The 23608-nt window shown below is 38.3% G+C and overlaps 1 protein-coding gene across 7 annotated transcripts in view; it reads right to left on the minus strand.

Moving 5' to 3' along the window:
- Nucleotides 1–23608, minus strand: part of robo2 (roundabout, axon guidance receptor, homolog 2 (Drosophila)) — a 275708-nt gene that overhangs the window by 15473 nt on the left and 236627 nt on the right. For 4 of the 7 annotated variants that reach the window (XM_066699954.1, XM_066699950.1, XM_066699953.1 and 1 more), the window contains 6 exons: nt 16924–17051; nt 16163–16444; nt 13908–14033; nt 8219–8375; nt 5426–5686; nt 4620–4831 (listed from right to left, as the gene is read on the minus strand). In XM_066699954.1, the coding sequence (XP_066556051.1) occupies nt 4620–4831; nt 5426–5686; nt 8219–8375; nt 13908–14033; nt 16163–16444; nt 16924–17051 (1166 nt within the window). The remainder of the gene's footprint in view (nt 1–4619; nt 4832–5425; nt 5687–8218; nt 8376–13907; nt 14034–16162; nt 16445–16923; nt 17052–23608) is intronic. The other 3 variants (XM_066699955.1, XM_066699952.1, XM_066699951.1) reach the window with 1 other exon arrangement.

The following is a 23608-nucleotide window of genomic DNA, read 5'->3' on the forward strand; positions in this document are numbered from 1 at the left end:
AAAAAATCCATGCATTCTCCCTATTTATGATTTTTTTTTTTTTACTGTGCCAAAAAAACTAAAAAAATCTTTCTACAGCCACAAAGAAGCAGCCCTAAAATGACAACATTCATCAGGCTTTTGTGAGTTGGCAGGCTCCACAAACCACAGAGCGCACAGACACACAAAAAATAACTGTCAGAAACCAGTAGCACTGCTGGGCAGACGTACAGAGAGAAAAGTACAGGGCGAGATGGGGAACAAAGGCTGACAAAGCCTCAGTGCGTTTGGCAAGCAAGTGTCCAAAAGTTGTGACTTCTTAAATCGACCTGCAGCTTTGGAGACCGGACACAAGCTGAACAAAAGCCAAAAAGGCCAGTTGGGGATGATGTAAGGTTACAGACAGCCTTCAAGACCTAGCGATAATGAGGGTAGGCCTGTCACCTCGGCTGGGGGTGGTGAGGCAAAACAGCAGGTACTGACATTAAACAACAAAGGTTACTGAGGAAGTCATAGTTGACTTGGCTCTAGGAGAATCATAATGACACAAAGAAAGGATATAACTGAAGTCACATGCTTGAAAGAAGAACAATGAAATATATATGTTGTAAAAAAAAAATGTTATATTCTGTTACCGAATGTCAGATATAAGCTGCTGCAAGGATCCACCAGGGACGTCAAAGGTCTACAGCTTGTGTGTCACATTGGCTCCGAAGCCTTATACAAACACACACCTCAAGCTGTGAATAGTACTCTTAGCCTTCTAGCTTTAACACTTAAACTGCCAAACAGGGTAGTTTCTATTTCTATTTCTACTTTCTGTTTCTCTCTCCCAACACAACACATTCTCACTGTTATCCTTGTTTTAATAAATGTGCCGATTTGTACTGGATTTTGGGTGGATAAGGGCCATATGGCAAAAGACAATGAAAGAATAAGGTTTAATGCACTCCACTCTGCCATGCTGCAGGAAAGCATTATTGGACCTGCAGAGACAGTCTTTATTTTATAGTGCAAAGTTGTGGCTGGTTAAATCGATGGTACAGCACTGGCTTCACTGTTTCAGCATGGTTTGCACAAACTAGCTTGTACCCAAAACAAGTCACACTCAAAGGCACATCAAGTCAAACACTGTTCCAATTGAAATAGTCCAATTTACAATACACCCACCATCCAATGTGTAATGATCTAATTATCCAATGTCTAATTATACAATGTCATTATAAGATTCATCTTAAGCCCTCAAGCACCTTTACCGGCAGTGACAATACTTCCATGCCATAAGGCAGTCATTAGACACCAGACCCCCACTATAGCTCCAGCACCAAACATAACCAGAGTTATTAAGACCAAGAGGCACTCACAGTCTAGAACATGTGCATTATATGAAGCCATACGCTTCATTTCACACTGCAAGCTGGGTTTGCAACAGCAGGGCATCAATTGCTGCCCTTAATGGTAATGGTTAGACTTGCAGACACCTGGGCAGGATGCAGTATATAAGGACACGCCAGTCAACAAAGCCTCCCTCAACCCTGATGGCCAGACTCCCATAGTTCCTGGTTGCAATGGTATAGTCTTAATGTGAACCTGCAGCTGTCCAGAATATAGTCAATTCTGCTGGCTTTTGTCCAATAAGACACACAATAGGTCCTAAACAGGGACCTTTTTTAGTATTTTTTTGTGCAAATTTACACTGTACATCAACATTTTTGTCAGAACCTGTAAAACATCAGATCCCCCAACACACATATATAATAATCATCTTGCGGTTTGTGAAAATAAAATGTTCACATGCCCTGCTGGAATGCATTAAGCAACAAGGCTAAACTAACAAGCCCAAAACATGTTCTGCTCTTTGATTATTTCTGCTCATTTACCAGAAGCAAATGGGGAATTTCAAGACAACTTTGCTCAAAATGCAAACCTTGCACATTCTTGTTTTAGTGCTAGAGCAAAAAATAAAAACAAGAGCTTGTAACTGAGTAGTTTGCAGGGGCCCTCAATTACCAATCTGATCAATACAATTTATTGTTACATAATATTTATGTGCTTTTCACAGGGAAAATCTGAAATACCTGTAGCTATAGTGAATTTAAGCAAAAGACTATAACATGCAATAAAGTAAAAAAAAGTTAATCAACATGTTTAAAACAAAGTGTATGACATAGCTTGAAATTACAAACTGAACAATTTTCAATCTTCCATCTTAAATTGTTCTTAAATATAAATAACTACGAGCTCTTCTGACTTTTTTAATTGTTCTGAAAGTTTTCAGAAACAACATATGTGCATAAATACATATAAACTTCAAACTTAAAATTGTTAGAAAAAAGTTTGGTTTTGTCCATTCCATTGACTGGTAAAATTCTATTTACTACATACACTCAACAGACTCAAGACTCATTTTTGTTTTAAATCTTTAAATATTAAAAAAAAAGCATCTACAAATTGTAAAGAATAATATCAAGGTTGATTAAATGCTGCCTTTTTCCTTTTTTGAAAGCTATACATTTCAAACATGTAATCAACAAATTATTCATATTCTCCCATGTTGAACTTTTTTTAAATTGTCAGGCGACCCCAAAAATATGACCACTGGTGTATGCATGTGAGTGCATTGTGCGAAGCCATTTCCACTCCCTAGAAATTATACAATGTCATTATTAGATTCATCTTTAGCCACAAAGCACCTTTACTGGCAGTGAAAATACTTCCATGCCATAAAGCTATCTGATAAACTGGATTATTATTGCTTGTCAGTAAAATCTTCAGCACTAAATGTAATTAATGTTCACTTGCCTCTTAATTTGCATATCATTTTATGCTAAAATCATTCTAGCTGATGAGCATGCATCTCCTAAATCCATTAAACTCTGTGCCTGAGAATGTGACCTTACTAATTGTTGCTCTTCTCTTTTTATGGGCACAAAATCAAGCTGAAACAAATTCCTTCTCCATTCCTTTGCTCTCTTTTGAGTTATTACTTTATGTTTACTGCCAATAAAGAAAAGAGTCCTAAATGTGGTCAGCAAACAGATCAATATAGGTAGAAATAGTACAAAATAAAAGGGAATGTGTTTTGTCTATCTAAGAAACAAGTAAAAAGAACACATTGAAGAGTTCAATTTTAATATTATTTTAAATGTAACCAGCAAGGGATGTTATTTGAATCGGAAACATTAGCAATAACATTGAAGCAAAATATGTCCAGTGTTGGATTTGCATTAGATAGGGTTCATGCAGCTTCTTCTTTTCTTAGTTATATTACACATGAGTTCCATGTGATCAAATACTTGTGTACACTCTAATGATTTAAATACAGGTGTGTGTGTGTGTGTGTGTATATATATATATATATATATACGCACACAGGAACAAAAGCACACACACTCTGTACTGTGTCAAGGGCTTTAGAACAAATGGAGAAATTCACACCTTGAAACATTGTTCCACACTATTGACAAGATAGCTCCCTATCTTCCTTACTTGCATCTAACCCTGCCTTCCAGTATAAATGGAAAGATCTCCTAATCTCCTATCTTCTACTCTTCATCACTCTGCAAAAAAGTGATGATTGTGTAGATTGTGTTGTCTTTGTTTTTAATGGTCTGGAGGCTCTTCCGTTTCCCTTTTCTCATATTCATTAGGAGACGATTAGGCCATAAACATGACAAGGTGTCAGCTCCATCAAGCATATTTTGGATTTACATTGCTTTTGAACACTGGGTTATATAAAGCAAAAATGCAAAGAAAAAAAAAAAAGAAAAAATGCAAAGAAAGATGGCAGGCTTTATTTCTTCTCCTCTCCATGTAAGAGGCTCTGGCACAGGATTGCGGGTTGCCACATCAAACAGTGAAAGAAGTGTGCAATGTGTCAAAAAAAAGGTAGCAATAATCTAGGTCATGCTAATGTATGAATACTCTACAGTACTCATTTAAACAAAGCTATACAGAGGAATGTATTTTAAAGCCTTATCTAGTTTCTGTAATGATACGAAAGTTCTGTAATTCCTTCCAGTTTTGTGCTGTGGTAGGTGTATTTGTTAAAATGGGAATAGTTTCTGTTTCACATGGGCCGAATCTGTAATGAAATGTGTAAAGTGTCATATATATTTTAAAGCTGTTCTTGTAAACCAGTCATTTTCACTTTAAAGGATGGTGTTCCCTGTTAGCTGAAGCATATTTCTGTCTCTTTTTTTATGTCAGGCCTCCTTAAAATTCATGAACTTTCTTATCTCTTTTTCTTATTTATTCTTCTTCTTCTCCGCAGCCCAAACTGTTGGAAAAATGGTGCTGGAACTGTTTGTTTCAAATGAATACATTTTCAGGTCAGCGAAAATGGGACATAATAAATGCCACTGCTGATGTTCAGAAGAAAAACGGAGGGCATTTACACATATTATACTGCACAAAGAACAAGACCTGCAGGATCCCTGCTGAAGTCAAATGTTGTTATAAAAACAGCACAGGGACTAAATTCAGCCATCTCAAAGAAAATTCTGCAATAACAAAGTAAATACAATACACTAAAATAAAAAGAAAGGTGTTATTACACTCCAAGCGATTAAACAAGTCAGCTACCAGGAGCAATTTGTCACCTGCTTTCCCTTGACAGGTAATGAGAGGCGTTAACTAACCTGTCACTGAGCTGTCGAGATTGTCCATGCTGGAGCCTGGGGTATGCTCTATACCTCGGAGGGGCCTGGCCATTTCATAAGCTTCATCCTCCTCCTCGTCCTCATCCTCCTCGTCTGGAATGTCAGTTTCCAGGTCTGAGACCAGAGTACTGGAGATGTATCCCACAGGAGGCGCTGGGGCCTGGGGAGGATGCGGGCTGCCCTGCATGTGCCTGCATGAAAAAAATAATACAAAAATAATAATAATAATACATGCATACATGGATATAAAAATGTAACTTTGTTTCTGCAAGTTTTGCATGTGAATCTGACTGAATTAAATGGTTTATTCTGATCTCTTCAAAAAACATGGGAACCTTTCTGATGCAAGTTAAGACTTTCATGGATGAACATGCGTTGCTAGCAGAAACACAAATCAATCATGGGCTAAATCTGAAAGACCATACAACAAAATATATATATATGCACTGCATACAGTACATATAAGTAAATACATTTTTGGATACTGTGCCTTATTTAAAACAAGTGTGTGTGCATGTGAACCGACATGCAAAAGGCACCATTCTTTATTTGTTATTTTTTAACCATATGTAGTACATTGGAAATTAAATTACCAGGATTTATCTCTACTATCATGCATTTCCCTCTGATGTTTTAATTAATTTTAAATTGTTTAAAACACAAGTTAGATTAAATTACATTTTCCCATTCAATCAAAACAAATATATGTTGCAAAAACAATGCCAAAAATGTGATTTGTGGTAGAATGTCACTGCGCCTGTTTGAAATTGTGGGCCCTCACTCACCAGGTTTGTTTAGCAATGTCAAACTGGTAAGCCCGGGTCAATTCATCCAGGTGAGCCTGAAGCATGGGTTGCATCTCCTCTCGTGGAGAGGGGGTCAGCGTGGCAGTGGACTGCTGACCGAAGGACACGGCGGGGGAAGAGGCCACCCCACGGATTGGAGGGGTGGGGACCCGCTCATCTTCCTCTTCCAGCTCATCTTCCATCCCCTGATGAAGGTACGTCTGGACTGGGAGAGGGGGGCCCCAGCCATCACTCTCATATCTTCAGAAGAGCAGAAAACACATCATCTTAGGAGGAGCATCGCCATGCACAATACAGGCCCCTGATTGGTCTGATCCATTTTGTGTGTATAAAAAATGTTATACTAATTCCAGAAAATCTTTGACAATATTAAAAAGAGCACAGATACATCTGATTTTGGCAGCTGAGCATCAGTGTTGTTATTGCAAAATACACAGGATGGCAAGCAGACTATTCATTAAACATTCATTAAATTCAAGGAATTCTGAGATTTGAAAACTAATCAGGTAAGATTATTAAGGAACAATAGAAGATATTAGTTTCCAGGCCTGCTAATGCAGCATCAGAAATAAGCAAAACATTGACCGTGTGTGAAAAGTTCAGTTAATTTTTCACAGAATATATCTGTTTTAAACTGGAACTATTCATTCATTGTTACAAGTCACAAACAATCATGATATGACATTATCTTACAATATTAAAACAAATGAGATTTCTGTGAAAAAATACAAATAATGGAGGATTAAAGACAAACATACCTAAGACTTAAGACTTAAAACTTGAAAATATTTCTGATATTTATTTATTTTTATTTTTATGAATACTATTATTCCAAGCATTTCTTAACACAGTTTAGTTATTAGAAATAAATATCATGATCATTATTTTAGAAAAGTACAGCAACTGATTTTGGGGTTTGGTTTATGCTCCTAATGAAGCTAATCATGCTTAGCTAATGAATCATTGCTACTACTTTTGTTCTAAATTACACAGACTGTGAAAGCTATTCATGGAGAAAAGATATATTTTAATCTTTAAGTTTGACAGCTAGAACCGTGACAGCTCTTTCTATGTTGGCCTCATCTTAAAAGCAATCCAAAAACAATCACATTTAAACACATTTAAATTTAGGATTTCACAGCGGTTCTCAGGTCATGAAATAGGATGTACAGAAATCATGGTGAAGAATTCTGAACATTACAAGATTATAGTGAGACTTGTTTCCCTTCCCCCTGGGAATCTGCAGGTACTCTTTCAGTAAGCTTACATTTTGGTACCAATATACCAATATTAGGCAGGGTAGGTTAAAAGAAAAAACTAAAAAGAATCACACCGCTGTGACATTAGATGCACACAACATACATGTGTGTTTATGTGATCAAATAATCATGACATAAAATCCATCATCTAAACTATATATCTTTAAACAATAAATTACCAATCTGGACAACAAGAAAGTAAAATATTCATAAAGTAACACCTACTGTGCTAAATAAAGCAAAATGCAGGCCTCATTATACAATACTAACAGCAGTGAAATATAGGCGTACATTTTATTTTCTTTCTTAATACTGAATCCAAGTACTGTTTTATTGTCATAAGCATCATAAATAAAATATTTGTCATGTGTTTCTTTTAGATTTATTCCACCATGTGGCCCAGCCAGCACAACGGGGCACATGTGTAATCATTTAGCATGGTAATGCTCGTAAAATGAACTTATTCAGCAATGTTTCAACACCTTGCTGGACAACAAGTTAATTTGTGCTCAAGGCGTGTTCTGGAGCAGTTGCAATGCAATCTGTTTGCAATTAACATGAATACAACAATTGTGAGTTAGAAGTTGTAAAAAAACTAACAAAAAACAAAAAAGAAAGAAGGGAAAGGAATAAGGTAAAAAACTTCAAAACGAACACAGTTTGTGTTTCTTTCAAACCCCTTGTGCTTATGGTTTGTGCTCACTGGAAGGTTTGTGTATATTTCTTTCCAAAAAATAAGGTGCCTCTATTGTTTTTTCTTGTTACACTTCAATCATATGAATCTATTAATGTTTCTGTATATTAATGAAATGACCTGGTTGTTATGACAATACAATAAGCATTTATCTCTGAGTTAATGAATGTCTATAGTATTATCAGATAAGATATATATATACAATAATCAACACAAGTGTTCATTTTCCATTAACCCATGCCACAGTTTAGCAATACCTCTGTAGAGCATCTACGGATTCATCACAAACACTGTGCAACAATTATGATTGTATCAGAATTCAGTGTGCCATTGTGAAATTTAAATTATATTCCTGTGAGGACTTGTTAAGACAAGCCAAATTCCTGTGAACGGCGTTTAGACTACAGTACAATTGGAGCATACCAATTCATGTGACAATCCCTTATGTGACATGCATGAACAGAAATTCAAAGGCCTCGCATTATGAAAAACAGCTGCACCCCCAATCACCAGGATATACAATTTAACCTCAATTGGCTCCAATGTTTTAAAAAATTGAAATGTAAAATCACAAACACCCAAAAGCTCAAGAAAGCAACAGTCCAATGATCTCGTTTCAGCATCTCCACTTTCTCCCTAAACAGTAAGCTTTTAAGGTAGGAAAAGTCTACTGTTTTTTATTGTTCTATTAAATAAAAAGAATGTGCCAACATTTCAATTAAATAAATATGTTCTCATACTGAATTGCTAGATTGTTCCTTGTACTAATTGTATCAACATGATTATGACAAAAGCAGAAGCCCACTGGCATTAACCTACCCTCCTTCTTGGTGGTCTGCTCCGTAGTGGTCAATCTCTGTTCCAGGCAGTGGGTGCACAGGAGGAGGTGGCAGAGGGACATTGGCCCAGTTTGATGCATTGGTTTTCTGGGGTTTGGATGCAGTTTTAGTCTTCTTTTTCTTGCCTCCTTTGCCACCTACAGACATCAGATACATGTTATTCTGAGAGTTGAGATTGGCAATCAAAGCTTTTCTATAAGTCTGATTGTTCATCGTCCTTTTCTTTTAAAAGAAATACAATATATAAAAAAAACATTTCTTACTGCGAGACCATTGTGCAAACAGCAGGGCTACACAATCATAGGGAGGACTAACAGAAATAATGTACACAAAGAAACTCTGAAAGACTCAAGCCCAGCCAACCCCACTAACCAATACAGTCTGAGTGGTGGCATTTACCAGTGGAGTCACTCAGGAGCCCCATTCATCTCTATTCATTATATATATTTTTTCTTTTTACCAATTTCTTACAAATGAAAATGAATATACTTATCAATTTAAAAGCAAGAAGTACAAGATTATGCATTAAAGGACAGTAATTGGGAGAAGAATAACATTTTCAATGCTCATATATAGTTTACTACATTGAGGAGTTCAAGACACCCATTAAGACAACATTGACCACAGCAGAAAGTTTACACCTAGTTTTAATGCATTTTTATAATATGATGTAACACATTCATCATTCTGAAAGCTGGTTCACCCTAAAGGCAGTTTGGACATTTGTGTTTGATAAGCAGTCATTCTTTTTTAAAAATGTTTTTCAAGAAAGTGTTTAAAACTTGCTGTTGAAAAAGCTCCAGATACTGCTAAAAACAACAGTATATCTTAAATAACTGAGAAGGAAAGCGGACTTTCTCAGCAAAGAGCATGCCCCCCTCTTGTAAACTGCGTGTTGCAGTGAAACATTACACCAGATTATTATAAATTAGGTTTTCACCTTCCAGAGCCGTAATGAGATTTACAGTCTATTACCATTTCATTTGTTTTGCCAGAGGTTGCTTTGAGAATATTCTTCATCCCTTTTATCCCTTTTGTACAGAATTGTGCCACATATTGATGACATTAGAGGCCAGAGCATGCTATTTATTCTCTCAGGATTCATGGCACGGGCCTTCATCTCATTGCTGCTTGATGAGTCTCAACCTTCCCCCCTCAGTGCTTATCTCATGTGCCAGTGGCGTGCAGCATGTACAGTCTGCCATGAACAGCGGCCGAAGGTGGGATATTCATGCGAGTGTCATCAATCCTCCCTTGGCAGCATTCTTCCCGTCTGGCCAATCGGAAGAAGTGTAAAAGATATGTACACAAATAAGACACTGCTTAGCTTTTGTTCGAATGTGAACCGCTACATCCTGTGACATCTCTCCTCTGACCAGACAGGGGGAATGTGTGCTGGGAGAAAATTGATGACTTTCATATGACTGTTCCACCTCCAATTGCTGTTCATGGCAGGCTGTACACAATCTCAGAGGTCCAGGCCAGCTAGATAACCAGCTCACTGCCAATGAGCAGTTTCAATTTCTCACAATACTGACTAAAGCTAAAATATTAGGCATGTTCTAATTACAGTGTACTAATTACTGTATACTGTCCATATGCTGTGTTGTTAATTTTGTATATTTATGACTTCTTTATAGTACTGATGTATGTATCTAGCCAAATGGAATGTAAAAATGTTCAACTATTCTACAGATAATAGTCTGAATAAAGACGAAAACATTTTGATATATATTTTGTGGGCCTATGAAAACACTGGAACGGATAATCAATGTTTTTACCTTCATTTGAGATTGTAAGCCATTCACAATAGACTCAGGGGCCTGAAGCATATTTTCCCTGATGCCTTTCATGGAGTGAAAGTAATTGCGTTTCTCAATCACTCCTTTGGACAATTTGAGTTTACGCAATATAGGAAAAGATTGCTTAGTTGCTCAGTCAATGCCATCTCCCTGAATGGGCCGAACATCAATATCATAAACAATCCTTTGGCAGAGGCTTAATTGACACTGGCATTACAGCAGACTAAATAACTTGCCACAGAATTAAAGGAATCATTTAGAAATCATAATAAGGTGCTGGAATTCCTTGAAGCTGCAGCAGTTACTTGAGGGTTTCATTGATGTGACTATATATATATATATATATATATATATATATATATATATATATATGTCTTTAGACCCCTCTTTATAATGAGCACACTCAATATTGCTGTCATCAGCTGTTACCAATTTACCACTCTCATCCTGCTTGAAACAGCACACATCCCTAATACCACAGGGCTTGACTCAATGAATAGGAGCTCTTGAGACATAGTAATAGCCCAGCCATGGTTCCACTGGTGGTCGAGAAGTTTGTAGTGGCGCCTTGCAGGAGGTACTTTTAATGAGTAATATCAACTCCCTGCAGAAATCCCATACTGTTATAAAAGTTGTTTTCCTTTCATTTTTTTCTCTCCTTGGCCAGACCTACTTTCATTAGTTCTTGTTTTATCTCCTCTGAGAGGCCTATGGATTTTCTGGTGTTGACATTTTTTGTTATTAAGAGGTTGAACCCAACGCTTTACTGTATATAGCACTTCGGGCTTATTGGATTAAGTGTCTTTTTTTCATGTAACAATGACATTTATTTTACTTTTTTTCCATTTTGTTTCTGAAAGAACTGGAAGGATTAATATATAAAATATATTTCAAAATGTCATGCTTTCTGTTAATGTAACATATACTGCTCTTTTCTTGTAATGAGAGTCAATGACATTACAATATTTTCACTATACTGGAATTTGAGCATTGTCATATGGTACAACATTGCATTTTGAGAGCCAAGTTAAATAATACACACTTTAATTACATAAATATTTTAATATTTGGAATTTCATTTTCTGTATTTTCTACACCAAATGATAAACTAATATACCACGTACCTCCATGCATTATGAACTGCTTTGCAAGTAGATTTTAATCTATTTAACCTACACCACTTGTATAATAATAATAATAATAATAATAATAATAATAATAATAATAATAATAATAATAATACAAATGATTTTAGGAGAACAAAAATCAAAATAATAAAAGACAGCTCATTTGTCTTTTCTTTACAAAGATGTGCATTGTGTAAAGCTTGAGATATGTCTTTAATGTTAATAGAGAGCAATTTAATTGAATATGGCTCTTTGCAAATACTGAATTATCACCCAGTGTAAATCTGTGCATAGGTCAGGTCACAAATGAATCACTAACGGGTTTGTAAATAAGAATGACACAATGAATAAGAAAAGTACCTATTTCTGAAGTCCAAGGGGTTATGCTAAGGTGCATTTATTGAACTTGTAGATATGAAATATCAAGACCAGTTTGCAATGAGCTTTATCTACAAATGGAAAACCGCTGTTCATCAGAGTTGGAGTTCCTCCCCTAGCAGGAGAATCTGATTTATGCACAGCTTAATAAAATCAGGGCTTTTTTTCCTCTCTATTACTTTTACAATCATCCAGCAATGCGACTTTTTAACCTATAAGAAGTCTTAAGGAAGTAAAAGCAAAATGAAATAGCCACTGTAGATCAGCTATAATATCTGCCTCATGAGCATAATGGCTGGACATGTATTGGATTAGAAACCAGTTAGAGCACTGGCTTGTAACTAGATTACACAGGAGCCTCTGTGTCCTATAAATGACATTGTAATTCTCAGTACATGAGTTTTATTGTAGCCAGCGACCATTAGAAGTAAAATGGGAAGTGATCTCACTGCTTTAGCCAGCAAAGTGTTTCAGTATACAAGTTTCTCTTGAATCGTGTGTCATCCCCGAACCAGCAGAATGCCCGAAATAATTATCTACATCGAGGCTTTACTATTTGGGTAAATTTAACCAAGGCCATTAAAAACAACAACACACAAAAAGCAAGATCCAGTTTCACAACCCTTTTATGTCATTATATACACCGATCAGCCATAACATTATGACCACTGACAGGTGAAGTGAATAACACTGATAATCTCGTTATCATGGCACCTGTCAGTGGGTGGGATATATTAGGCAGCAAGTGAACATTTTGTCCTCAAAGTTGATGTGTTAGAAGCAGGAAAAATGGGCAAGCGTAAGGATCTGAGTGAATTTGACAAGGGACAAATTGTGATGGCTAGACGACTGGGTCAGGGCATCTCCAAAACTGCTCTTGTCTTGGTGTTCCCGGTCTGCAGTGGTCAGTACTTATCAAAAGTGGTCCAAGGAAGGAAAAGCGGTGAACTGGCGACAGGGTCATGGGTGGCCAAGGCTCACTGATGCACGTGGGGAGCGAAGGCTGGCCCGTGTGGTCTGATCCAACAGACGAGCTATTGTAGCTCATGAAAAAGTTCATGCTGGTTCTAAATAGAAAGGTGTCAGAACACACAGTGCATCGCAGTTTGTTGCGTATGGGGTTGCGTAGCCACAGACCAGTCAGGGTGCCCATGCTGACCCCTGTCCACTGTCGAAAGTGCCTACAATGGGCACGTGAGCATCAGAACTGAACCACAGAGCAATGGAGGAAGGTGGCCTGGTCTGATGAATCACGAGTTCAAGGTGTCGGCCTCGAAATTCCCCAGATCTCCATCCAATCGAGCATCTGTGGGATGTGCTGGACAAACAAGTCTGATCCATGGAGGCCCCACCTCACAACTTACAGGACTTAAAGGATCTGCTGCTAACGTCTTGGTGCCAGATACCACAGCACACCTTCAGAGGTCTAGTGGAGTCCATGCCTCGATGGGTCAGGGCTGTTTTGGCGGCAAAAGGGGGACCTACACAATATTAGGCAGGTGGTCATAATGTTATGGCTGATCAGTGTATATATATATACGTTATCAAACAAATATAATTCTCAAAAAGTGAAAATATTGATATCTATTCTATTATCTCCTATAATACTTTCAACAGCCATATGATGTCTAGAAATGTCATTCTCAACTTGGTTAGTGTTGCATGATACATAATTAGGGGTCAAAATATGTTTCACTACATATATGTTTGTGATCATCATCATCAACTCTCTGTTAACTGCTGGACGGAGGACATCATTTTCCCATAAACCTCTGTCCTCAACTTTGGCAACCTTCTTGATCTTCTTTACTTTTTTGTGCTACAGTCATCAATTACTCTGCTTGCTGTGTGCCCAACCCTGCACTCAGATCAATCTGCCTCGTATTATTATTCAGAGTGTTTCATGAACTTTGGCTCATCTGTAGTTTTACTATAATATTGCATTTGGGGTTCAGGTTTCACAACCATACATGAATCCAGGCATACATACAGTATATATAATTCATGTTAAAATTGAAAATGTAAAGACACACATGTTGCAGCACAACAAACAATAAAATCCAATATTTTGTAGAAAACTGCACAATTCAATCATGGATAAATATGTGAGAGGTATATGAACATCTGCATTGGGAATTCAAATACATGCCACAGTTATGTCCCATTTCAAAGATATTCTGCTTAAATGTTAGAGCGAAGCACTTGAAGGGGGGGGAGCAGGGGATTGTTAATACAGATTTCCTCCTGATGAAGGCATTATTAGTGTGATGATGCATGCACAGATACCGGTCAGAGCTGTGTGCACCGCGAAGGCAAGGTCAGGAGCAGGACCCAACTGTCATTCTCTAACCGTGAGACCAACCTGAGAGGCTGCCGCTCCGCTCTGAGCTGTTGTGAGAGCTGGTGGTGCTGAAATCTTGTGATTGGTTGTGTGGCATTCTATTAGACAATCCATCAGCCAATCGGTAGTCGGGAATGAAAAGTAGTGCTAGGGGTTAAAGGGCAAAAATCACAGTGGCATCAGGTGATTAGCTCAGAGCACAAGCACATGCAGGTCATGCAATTAGCGGTTAAAGCAGGAGCGAGGGCTGTGGGAGGCTCTCTCTCTCTTTTCAAAGCTGGGAACCCAAACCCTTTCACAGAAGTTCTATACAATGTGTGCATTCAAAATATCGGTTAATTTGTTTTGGAAAATAAAAACATGAAGTGTTATTATAATGAGGGTCTCCAACCCTGGTCCTGGAGAACTCCTATCCAACATGTTCTATGTTATCACTTTACCTTTAATCAATACAGGTTTTGATAGAATAAATCCATTACATTACACATGTATACACACGCACACACACACACATATATGTATAAATATACATACAGACGTGTTCAAATTTGTTGGTACCCTTACAGCTCATTGAAATAATGTTTCATTCCTCCTGAAAAGTGATTAAATTAAAAGCTATTGCATCATGTATACTTGCATGCCTTTGGTATGTCATAGAATAAAGCAAAGAAGCTGAAGGATAGTGCGAAAGGCAGAAAAAGAACCAAGGATAACTGCCAAAGAGATACAAGCTGAACTCCAAGGTGTAGGTATGTCAGTTTCTGATCGTACCATCCGTTGCTTTTTGAGCGAAAGTGGCCTCCATGGAAGAAGACCCAGGAGGACTCCACTTTTGAAAGAAAAAGCCAGACTGTAATTTTCTAAAATGCATATTGACAAGCCACAATCCTTCTGGGAGAATGTCCTTTGGACAGATGAGTCAAAACTGGATCTTTTTGGCAAGTCACATCAGCTCTATGTTCGCAAATGACAAAAAGGAAGCTTTCAAAGAAAAGAACACCATACCTACAGTGAAACATGGAGGAGGCTTGGTTATGTTTTGGGGCTCCTTTGCTATGCCTGGCTATGTCTGTGCAGGCCACGATGAAATTTCAAGACTATCAAGGCATTCTGGAGTGAAACGTTGTCAGAAAGCTCTGTCTCAGTCGCAGGTCATGGGTCCTCCAACAGCATAATGACCCAAAAAACACAGCTAAAAGCACCCAAGAATGGATATGAACAAAACATTGCACTGTTCTGAAGTGGCCTTCTATGAGTCCTGATCTGAATCCTATGGAACATCTATGGAAAGAGCTGAAACTTGCAGTCTGGAGAAGGCACCCATCAAACCTGAGACAACTGGAGCAGTTTGCTCAGGAAGAGTGGGCCACACTACCTGTTAGAAGGTGCAGAAGTCTCATTGAGAGCTACAGAAATGTTTGATTGCAGTGATTGCCTCTAAAGGTTGTGCAACAAAATATTAGGTTGAGGGTCCCATCATTTTTGTCCATGCCATTTTCATTTGTTTTATTATTTAAAATATTATGTTGGAAAACAAAATCAAAAGCAAAGTCTGATTTCTATTAAATATGGAATAAACAATGGTGGATGCCAATTACTTTTGTCAGTTTCAAGTTATTTCAGAGGAAATTGTGCATTCTTCATTTTTTGTGGAGGGGTACCAACAAATTTGAGCACATCTGTATATATGTGTTTGGGTGGGTGTGTAAGAATGTAATAATAACTCAATCATTAACCTACTGAAAAACAAAATGGTGTTTGAGTTTTAAAATGCTTCTGAGAAATATATTTTTATTAAATCATAGAATTAAATTTTATATATAAACATAGTACAAAAAGGTAATTACTTCCAAGCAGAATTACAAAGCACAATCCACTTAATTCAAGGCCTTACATGGTAAAGCTTTCTTTCTTTCTTCTTTCCAAACGTTGTTGAATTAACCTCAATCAATGACCTGCAGTCTGCCTAATCATTAAAGCAATAAAGCATTCAGAGAGTAAATCAGATGGTACTGTTACCAAAAAAATATTGGGAAGCAAACCACAGTCTTAATGAACTTCGGCTATCAGATTAGAGCACTTGAAATGTGTCATGTTTCTAACAGAGCTGAATTTGACAGCTTCTGAGCAGAGGGTTGTTTTCCTATCCGATGGAAGGTGAGCAGGTGAAAGGTTAGGGCAAGTGTCACATTACCAGATCCTTAGCGTGCTTCAGTGATCAATGTGTGCAGTATAAGCTTGTGTTGGTGAGAGAGGCCAATACAGGCTTCACTTACTGTTGTTGCAGGAGTTCTTGTCCGGCAGCGAGTAGCCCAGGCCTGTGAGCTCTTGCTTGGCCTGGATGGACGCCTTCCACTGGGGGTCAGGCAGGTCAACGGCAAGCTCGTGGATGCTATTCGAGTGCAGGATTTGAGTTGTGGCGTAGGGGGTGGCCTGCGACACCTGACTCGGGCTGTTGTAGCTGGCCTTGGTGGTGAAATCGATGCTGCTGTAGATGGCCCCATCCGAGAGCATGGTTCCGCTTTTATCACCTTGGCCTGGCACCGAAGGCAGCACATCTGCGAGAAAGAAAGCAGTGATGCAGGGGCCGTCTGGACCATCAAGGTTTGCAGATGAAAAATAAATGTGTCATTCTGCATGTGTGCATTTTCGACGGAGACAAGGTCCACGAAGCAATGAAGGGAAAATGATATACAACCATCGCTAAGCCATCAGCATCTGTGACAGGACTCACAGTTGTCCTTCACGTCTCACTGCCTAAAACCATCTTTTTTTTGTATCCCATTCTCCGTACCTTTGACTACAAAGAGTGAAGTATTGAATATCATACTAAAATGAGTGTGTTACCCATTATTCTTGTTATGACTCCGAAATACAGCCAGGTGGACCTAACATCCACACTGACTGTATATGTAATGGTGCCACCCTGATCTAAGAAAAACTAAATCTGTCAGGAGAAAGCTGCTAGCTCTGACTGTAGAAGTAATTGAAATGTGTTGTTTTCAGCGATATGCAGCAGCAAAAAACAACAACTTACCTCCTCTGCCAAAGTTTCCCAGATCATTGGGTCCACCGCTGCCACTGTTGACAGGGAGGCTTGTAGCTGGCCAGGAGTCTGCCAGCCAAGGATAGCCAGGGTCACCCGCATTGACAAGACCAGGACGGCTGCAACAGAAGAAGCGTTTTTTTGCTTTTTAATGAAATGCAGAAGCCACCATGACTAATAGGAAATTTCCACTTTTTAGATCCATAATGGGAAAGGGATGTGCACAGCTCCCTGGAGAGTTACAGAGCTTTAATTCCTCCAGGCTAAACTACACACACACACGCACACGCACACACACACACACACACACACACACACACACACACACACACACACTTGCTCATTCTGCTGTCCAGCCCTGCAGTCTTACCACCCAATTTCATATCCCACAGCCTTTCTTATTAGCATTCAGTTAGGGTACGGAGGGGCAAAGTGCAGTCGAGCATTTCTCACGGATTTTAGCAATGCTATGATATCCCTGCCCACAAACCCCTTCGAAGGCTCTTTGTAAATGGGTATTAATCCCAACACTTGTGGGAGTTGGAAAGAATTACACAATGAAGCTTAACAGGTGTTGGGTCTTTCCCAGAGGTGATGGAATCCATGAAATTGGTCATTAAGAATTTAACCTGTCATGGGTGGCTGGTCTGATGAAATTAAAGGTATTTTACAAGCACGTCTATAATTGTTGCTGCAGCAGATGTTTAAAGTGAAATTCTTCTATATTTCTATGCATTTCTCTTTTAATTTACTAATGTTAGATCTTTATGAGAATAAATATCTTATGAAGTGCACATAGGCTATTTACTATTTAATTTATATGCCCATGTGGTATGAAACTGAATTCAATAATCAGCAATAATCAAGAGGAAAATAATAGAGTAAACCAAAAAATTAGGGATTTGATGATGGCTGGATCACTGTTCCATTAAATTTGCATATTTCCCTTGAGGCTGTGGCTTGCAGCTATTTTGTTACACCACAAGAAGTCTGCCCAGAACAATTTTGGAGAATTCAATAATGGTAAAGAAAATGAATAAGTATCACATCACTACAAATTAATTGTCTCCATTCTGTGTGTGAATACTGTAGGAAGTGTTTGCTTCACTGCATTGAGCTACCATAGCAGCTAATATTTTTTTAACGATTCTTTGTCCCTAGCCCCAGGTTTCTCTCTGCCTCCCTCTCTCTCCCTCTGTCTCACTCTCTTTTTCATGATCCTTATGGACCTTTGCCTTTCTGATTATCCACTTTCCCTCCCATTGGAGCTTCAGCGGGTAACTCACCAATTATAAAAATAGGTGGTCAAAATTCCCTAACCTCCACTCAAAAGGATTAGAGGATTCCAAAGCCTGCAGACATTCACAGGTAATAGGCGCATTACAAATTGCCTCGCAATCTTCTGATTCAAATGAGAAGCAATTTGAGCAGGAATCCAAATGAACTCTATCTGCCTGAAATGGGACAGACAAGCTAAAAGCCCCCAACTAGGTTTTGAATGATAAAATGGTACCTCAGGGAAAAAATCATTCAAACTGATGGCTCCGCATCAGCCACTTCCACTCCTATAGGCTAATATCTCCCCTCTCTGAATCCCAAATAAGCACCTGTCAGCTTAAGGCTGCCATGGCGATGACGAAGAGACAGTGCACATTGACTGAACACAAACAGTGCCTGAACGTGGAAGGCGGCTTGCTAAACAGCACTTCCCACCAGGACCATTTGTAGTGAAGTGATGATACTTATATTCTGTAATGGGCATCTCGCCCCTGCATTTATCATTGAGAAGCCCTCTGGAAGGATAATTAGAATGAGAAATATTGTTATTGGACATATCTATGTAAAGGATGTCATGACAGTGGAGCGAAGAAACACATTTGAAAAAAACAAGTAACTTTGGTTCCCGTCTACAGGGCCTTTAATGGTATTTTCTGCTCCTGTTCCTTCAGATTATTTCATATATTAATTGCAAGAATCATAAGACGAGTTACAGAAGTAAAACAAATACAGGGTTTTGTAATTATAATAAGCTGCTGTTTTGGAAGATGCACTGTAAAATCGATCTTTCAACACTGAAGTATTAAAAGGAATTAAAGCTGGGAACTTGGTCTGCTGAAGTCTCGGATAGGCAGTACAACATTTCCCAACAAGTCTGCTGTAGCGACAAATTGACAGACTGAGCATTTCTGCCATGTAGAGTGGGAAAATATGATTTGAAATGTTAGCCTCCATCCTGTACATACTGTACTGTAATGTGAGTGGTTTGAGTAGCTCTGCTTAGACATCAAGAAAAGAGAGACCATGGGAAACAGGCTAGGTTACCACCTGTCTAGGTTATATCAAATGTTACCTTTTTGTTAATTTATTTTGTTTCAGAATGTGACAAAAATGAAAAACAAAACAAAGAGCAAGTCATAAGCAAGCAGCAGTGGCAATTGAGACTTTAGTAACGTTTAATTAATTCCACAAATTTTAAAAACTGTTGAAGACTGGAAATTATGGGGCCTTCACAGCAGTTGAGTCCATGATAACTCCATCTAAACATTCAGCTATGATGACAGCACAATCTAATGGCCTTTCCTTCTTTACTAGTGAAACAGTTTTTTAATGTTTAAAAATGAGATGCCTGAGGGAAAAAAGCTAACAAACAACAACAAAAAAACGAGATCAGAAAGCAGCTTCATAAATCAAACGAGTTTATGGCACTCTATGGATTTTGGAAAGTAACCTGCACACTAAAAGCTTGCACATTAAATGGCATTTAAAGCATGTCTGAACATGAATTTACATTTTAAATTTAGATTCATTGCAGCCTTCTGTCAGCCTCAAGTTCCGAGAAGGTAAATGAATTTCCATGGTAACAGTAACAGCAAGATTCATTGGCTTGCTCGACAAATCTACCAGCTCTCATTAGGCCTAATCTCCTTTTGCTAAAATATTGATTAGCTTAGAGATAGGAAGTTATTACTGGGTCCTAATTACAATCTCCATATTGGCAAAAAGAAAATAGATGAGGATATATAAGCCTGTTATCGGATTTTATAAATTTCAATTGAGTAGCCAAAGTTGCGGAATCCAGACCCATCAATCCACGGTCTATTCATCTTCCATGAATCATTTATTTTGTGATCGATTACGTGTAATTGTTCAGTCAGAGCAATTTGGCAGCAGCCAATGAAGAGTAGTGAACAGCAGCAACTTAATTTGCTATTGTCTAATTAATGCAATAAAGAGTCCGGGTAACAAATGAACACATTTCCTCTGATATTTACAAACTCATTTCTGAGCATATGGGGGATATGAAACATCTGGCCTTGGTTTTTCCAAAGTCTAATCCAGTCATTTGAACACAGGAGTCATGGTGTTTCAGTTAATGCTTTTGTTGTATTATTATTATTATTTTAAAGCAAACAAACAAAAAACAAATTTGCTGCTTGCTAATGACAGAGTGGCGATATAGTAGATTGTGTGATCTACAAGAAAACTGGTACAGCGACACGGGAACTGCTCGCTCTAATCCTGCTCTGATGAGCAGAAAGTGTAAGACACACTTAATATGCAATTTGCAGTTTTAAGGCATGAAAATAATTTAGGTGTTAAATTTAAAAACTAGTGCAGCAGTAGGCAGAAGAAAATGAATGAAAAACTCCACTGAGTGCTATGGGACACACATGAGCTCATGTATAGTCTCAGGTGCTTAGACAGGGGACTAATGCATGACTGGTTTTTCATGTAATGTTTTTTTTTTTCTTTTGATATTTTGCATGTACAGTGAGGGAAAAAAGTATTTGATCCCCTGCTGATTTTGTGCGTTTGCCCACTGACAAAGAAATGATCAGTCTATAATTTTAATGGTAGGTGTATTTTAACAGTGAGAGACAGAATAACAAAAAATAAATCCAGAAAAACGCATTTCAAAAAAGTTATACATTGATTTGCATGTTAATGAGGGAAATAAGTATTTGATCCCCTATCAATCAGCAAGATTTCTGGCTCCCAGGTGTCTTTTATACAGGTAACGAGCTGAGATTAGGAGCACTCTCTTAAAGGGAGTGCTCCTAATCTCAGCTCGTTACCTGTATAAAAGACACCTGTCCACAGAAGCAATCAATCAATCAGATTCCAAACTCTCCACCATGGCCAAGACCAAAGAGCTGTCCAAGGATGTCAGGGATAAGATTGTAGACCTACGCCAAGCAGCTTGGTGAGAAGGTGACAACAGTTGGTGCGATTATTCGCAAATGGAAGAAACACAAAATAACTGTCGGTCTCCCTCGGTCTGGGTTTCCATGCAAGATCTCACCTCGTGGAGTTTCAATGATCATGAGAACGGTGAGGAATCAGCCCAGAACTACACGGGAGGATCTTGTTAATGATCTCAAGGCAGCTGGGACAATAGTCACCAAGAAAACAATTGGTAACACACTACGCCATGAAGGACTGAAATCCTGCAGCACCCGCAAGGCCCCCCTGTTCAAGAAAGCACATGTACAGGCCCGTCTGAAGTTTGCTAACATCTGAATGATTTAGAGGAGAACTAGGTGAAAGTGTTGTGGTCAGATGAGACCAAAATCGAGCTCTTTGGCATCAACTCAACTCACCGTGTTTGGAGGAGGAGGAATGACCCCAAGAGCACCATCCCCACCATCAAACATGCGGGTGGAAACATTATGCTTTGGGGATGTTTTTCTGCTAAGGGGACAGGACAACTGCACTGCATCAAAGGGACGATGGACGGGGCCATGTACTGTCAAATCTTGGGTGAGAACCTCCTTCCCTCATCCATGGCATTGAAAATGGGTCGTGGATGGTATTCCAGCATGACAATGACCCAAAACACACAGCCAAGACAACAAAGTAGTGGCTCAAGAAGAAGCACATTAAGGTCCTGGAGTGGCCTAGCCAGTTTCCAGACCTTAATCCCATAGAAAATCTGTGGAGGGAGCTGAAGGTTCGAGTTACCAAACGTCAGCCTTGAAACCTTAATGACTTGGAGAGGATCTGCAAAGAGGAGTGGGACAAAATCCCTCCTGAGATGTGTGCAAACCTGGTGGCCAACTACAAGAAACGTCTGACCTCTGTGATTGCCAACAAGGGTTTTGCCACCAAGTACTAAGTCAAAGGGGTCAAATACTTATTTCCCTCATTAACATGCATATCAATTTATAACTTTTTTGAAATGCATTTTTCTGGATTTTTTTGTTGTTATTCTGACTCTCACTGTTAAAATACACCTACCATTAAAATCATAGACTGATCATTTCTTTGTCAGTGGGCAAACGTACAAAATCAGCAGGGGATCAAATACTTTTTTCCCCCACTGTATCGGTAATTATACTAATACTAATTATACAATTCTAATAAAAATACGTCCTCCTTTAATACATTAGTGTAAACTAGTTCCCCTGAATGGAATCAAAGTTATTTTAGGATATTGGGGCAAGTACCTCATATGTTCTGTAGATATGTATATCCAGGTGTAATATAAAAACATAAGAAAACATAGGGTCCCTTAGGAAATAAGCTATACAATCTCCTGAGGCCATAAATACACTTATTGAGTCAGTAACTACTGTCATTCAAATGAGAAGACAAGGAGCTGAGAGGAATTTTTCAGATAGCGAGGTCTTTCCTGTAGTCCCCTGGGTAATTATTTTTACATCATTAGACATCCAGTATTCCTATACAGTGTGTGAGGTGACAAGAGAGAGTCTGTTCAATTGATTGGAAGTTCACCATAAGGAAACCACTTCTGTTAAAAATTATTATTATTATTATTATTATTATTATTATTATTATTATTATTATTATTATTTCTTGGCAGACGCCCTTATCCAGGGCGACTTACAAAATATAAGTCCAATACAAAGTGAATATTCTTATATATATATTAAACCAATTCAGATGGACAGGTAGACTGGAAGGGCTGCTTCTGTACCTTTATGATATAACGACTTCCTTTGAAATGCTGGGTTTGGTAATCTTGCTGAACAATAAAAGTTCCATGTTCATCTACCTGAGAGATCTTAGTTGAAGCCTTCGTTACAGTTAAATCAGGTTTTCAAAACCACAGGAATCATTCCAGGAACACCCTCAGTAACTAGACAATGGTGGCCAGTCATTTTGAATGTCATGGTTAGTGTGTTGCTGCAGATTGATATAAACTAAGGGGAATACTCATGTTTTGCTGCAATTGCTACATCATAATTTTGCTGTGCATCTCTAACTAATATTATCTTTGCACATGACATAATGTGCTTAGCCATGCATTTGTACTTAGCCTAAGTCTTACAGTTTACACAGCATTTCAAAAGTGCAGAAGCAAATAAACAAACAGACATAAATAAATAACCAGCACTTCAGAATGTCCTGAGTTTACGGAAACTTCTAGATGCAAGAACAGCACTACAATGCACTCGCTGCTGTTGTTAGAGAACTGTGATTTATTCCAATAACCGTTTCTACTCTACAGGGCTACATCTCTGTTAATGTAATAAGTAAATATCAGCCTTAAGTTTGACCTTGATAGTTTGATCTGCAAAAACAGACTGTGTTCTTGGGTGAGGTTGTAGTTTGTTACAAATATGTTGCAGAATTGTATTAACCCTGACCTCATATTGTTGAAATGGTTCTCTGAATGTACTAATTTTATGTTCTCTGATTGTTGCACAGTAAT

This window comes from Amia ocellicauda, chromosome 3, assembly GCF_036373705.1.
Source record: "Amia ocellicauda isolate fAmiCal2 chromosome 3, fAmiCal2.hap1, whole genome shotgun sequence".
Taxonomy (NCBI): Eukaryota; Metazoa; Chordata; class Actinopteri; order Amiiformes; family Amiidae; genus Amia; species Amia ocellicauda.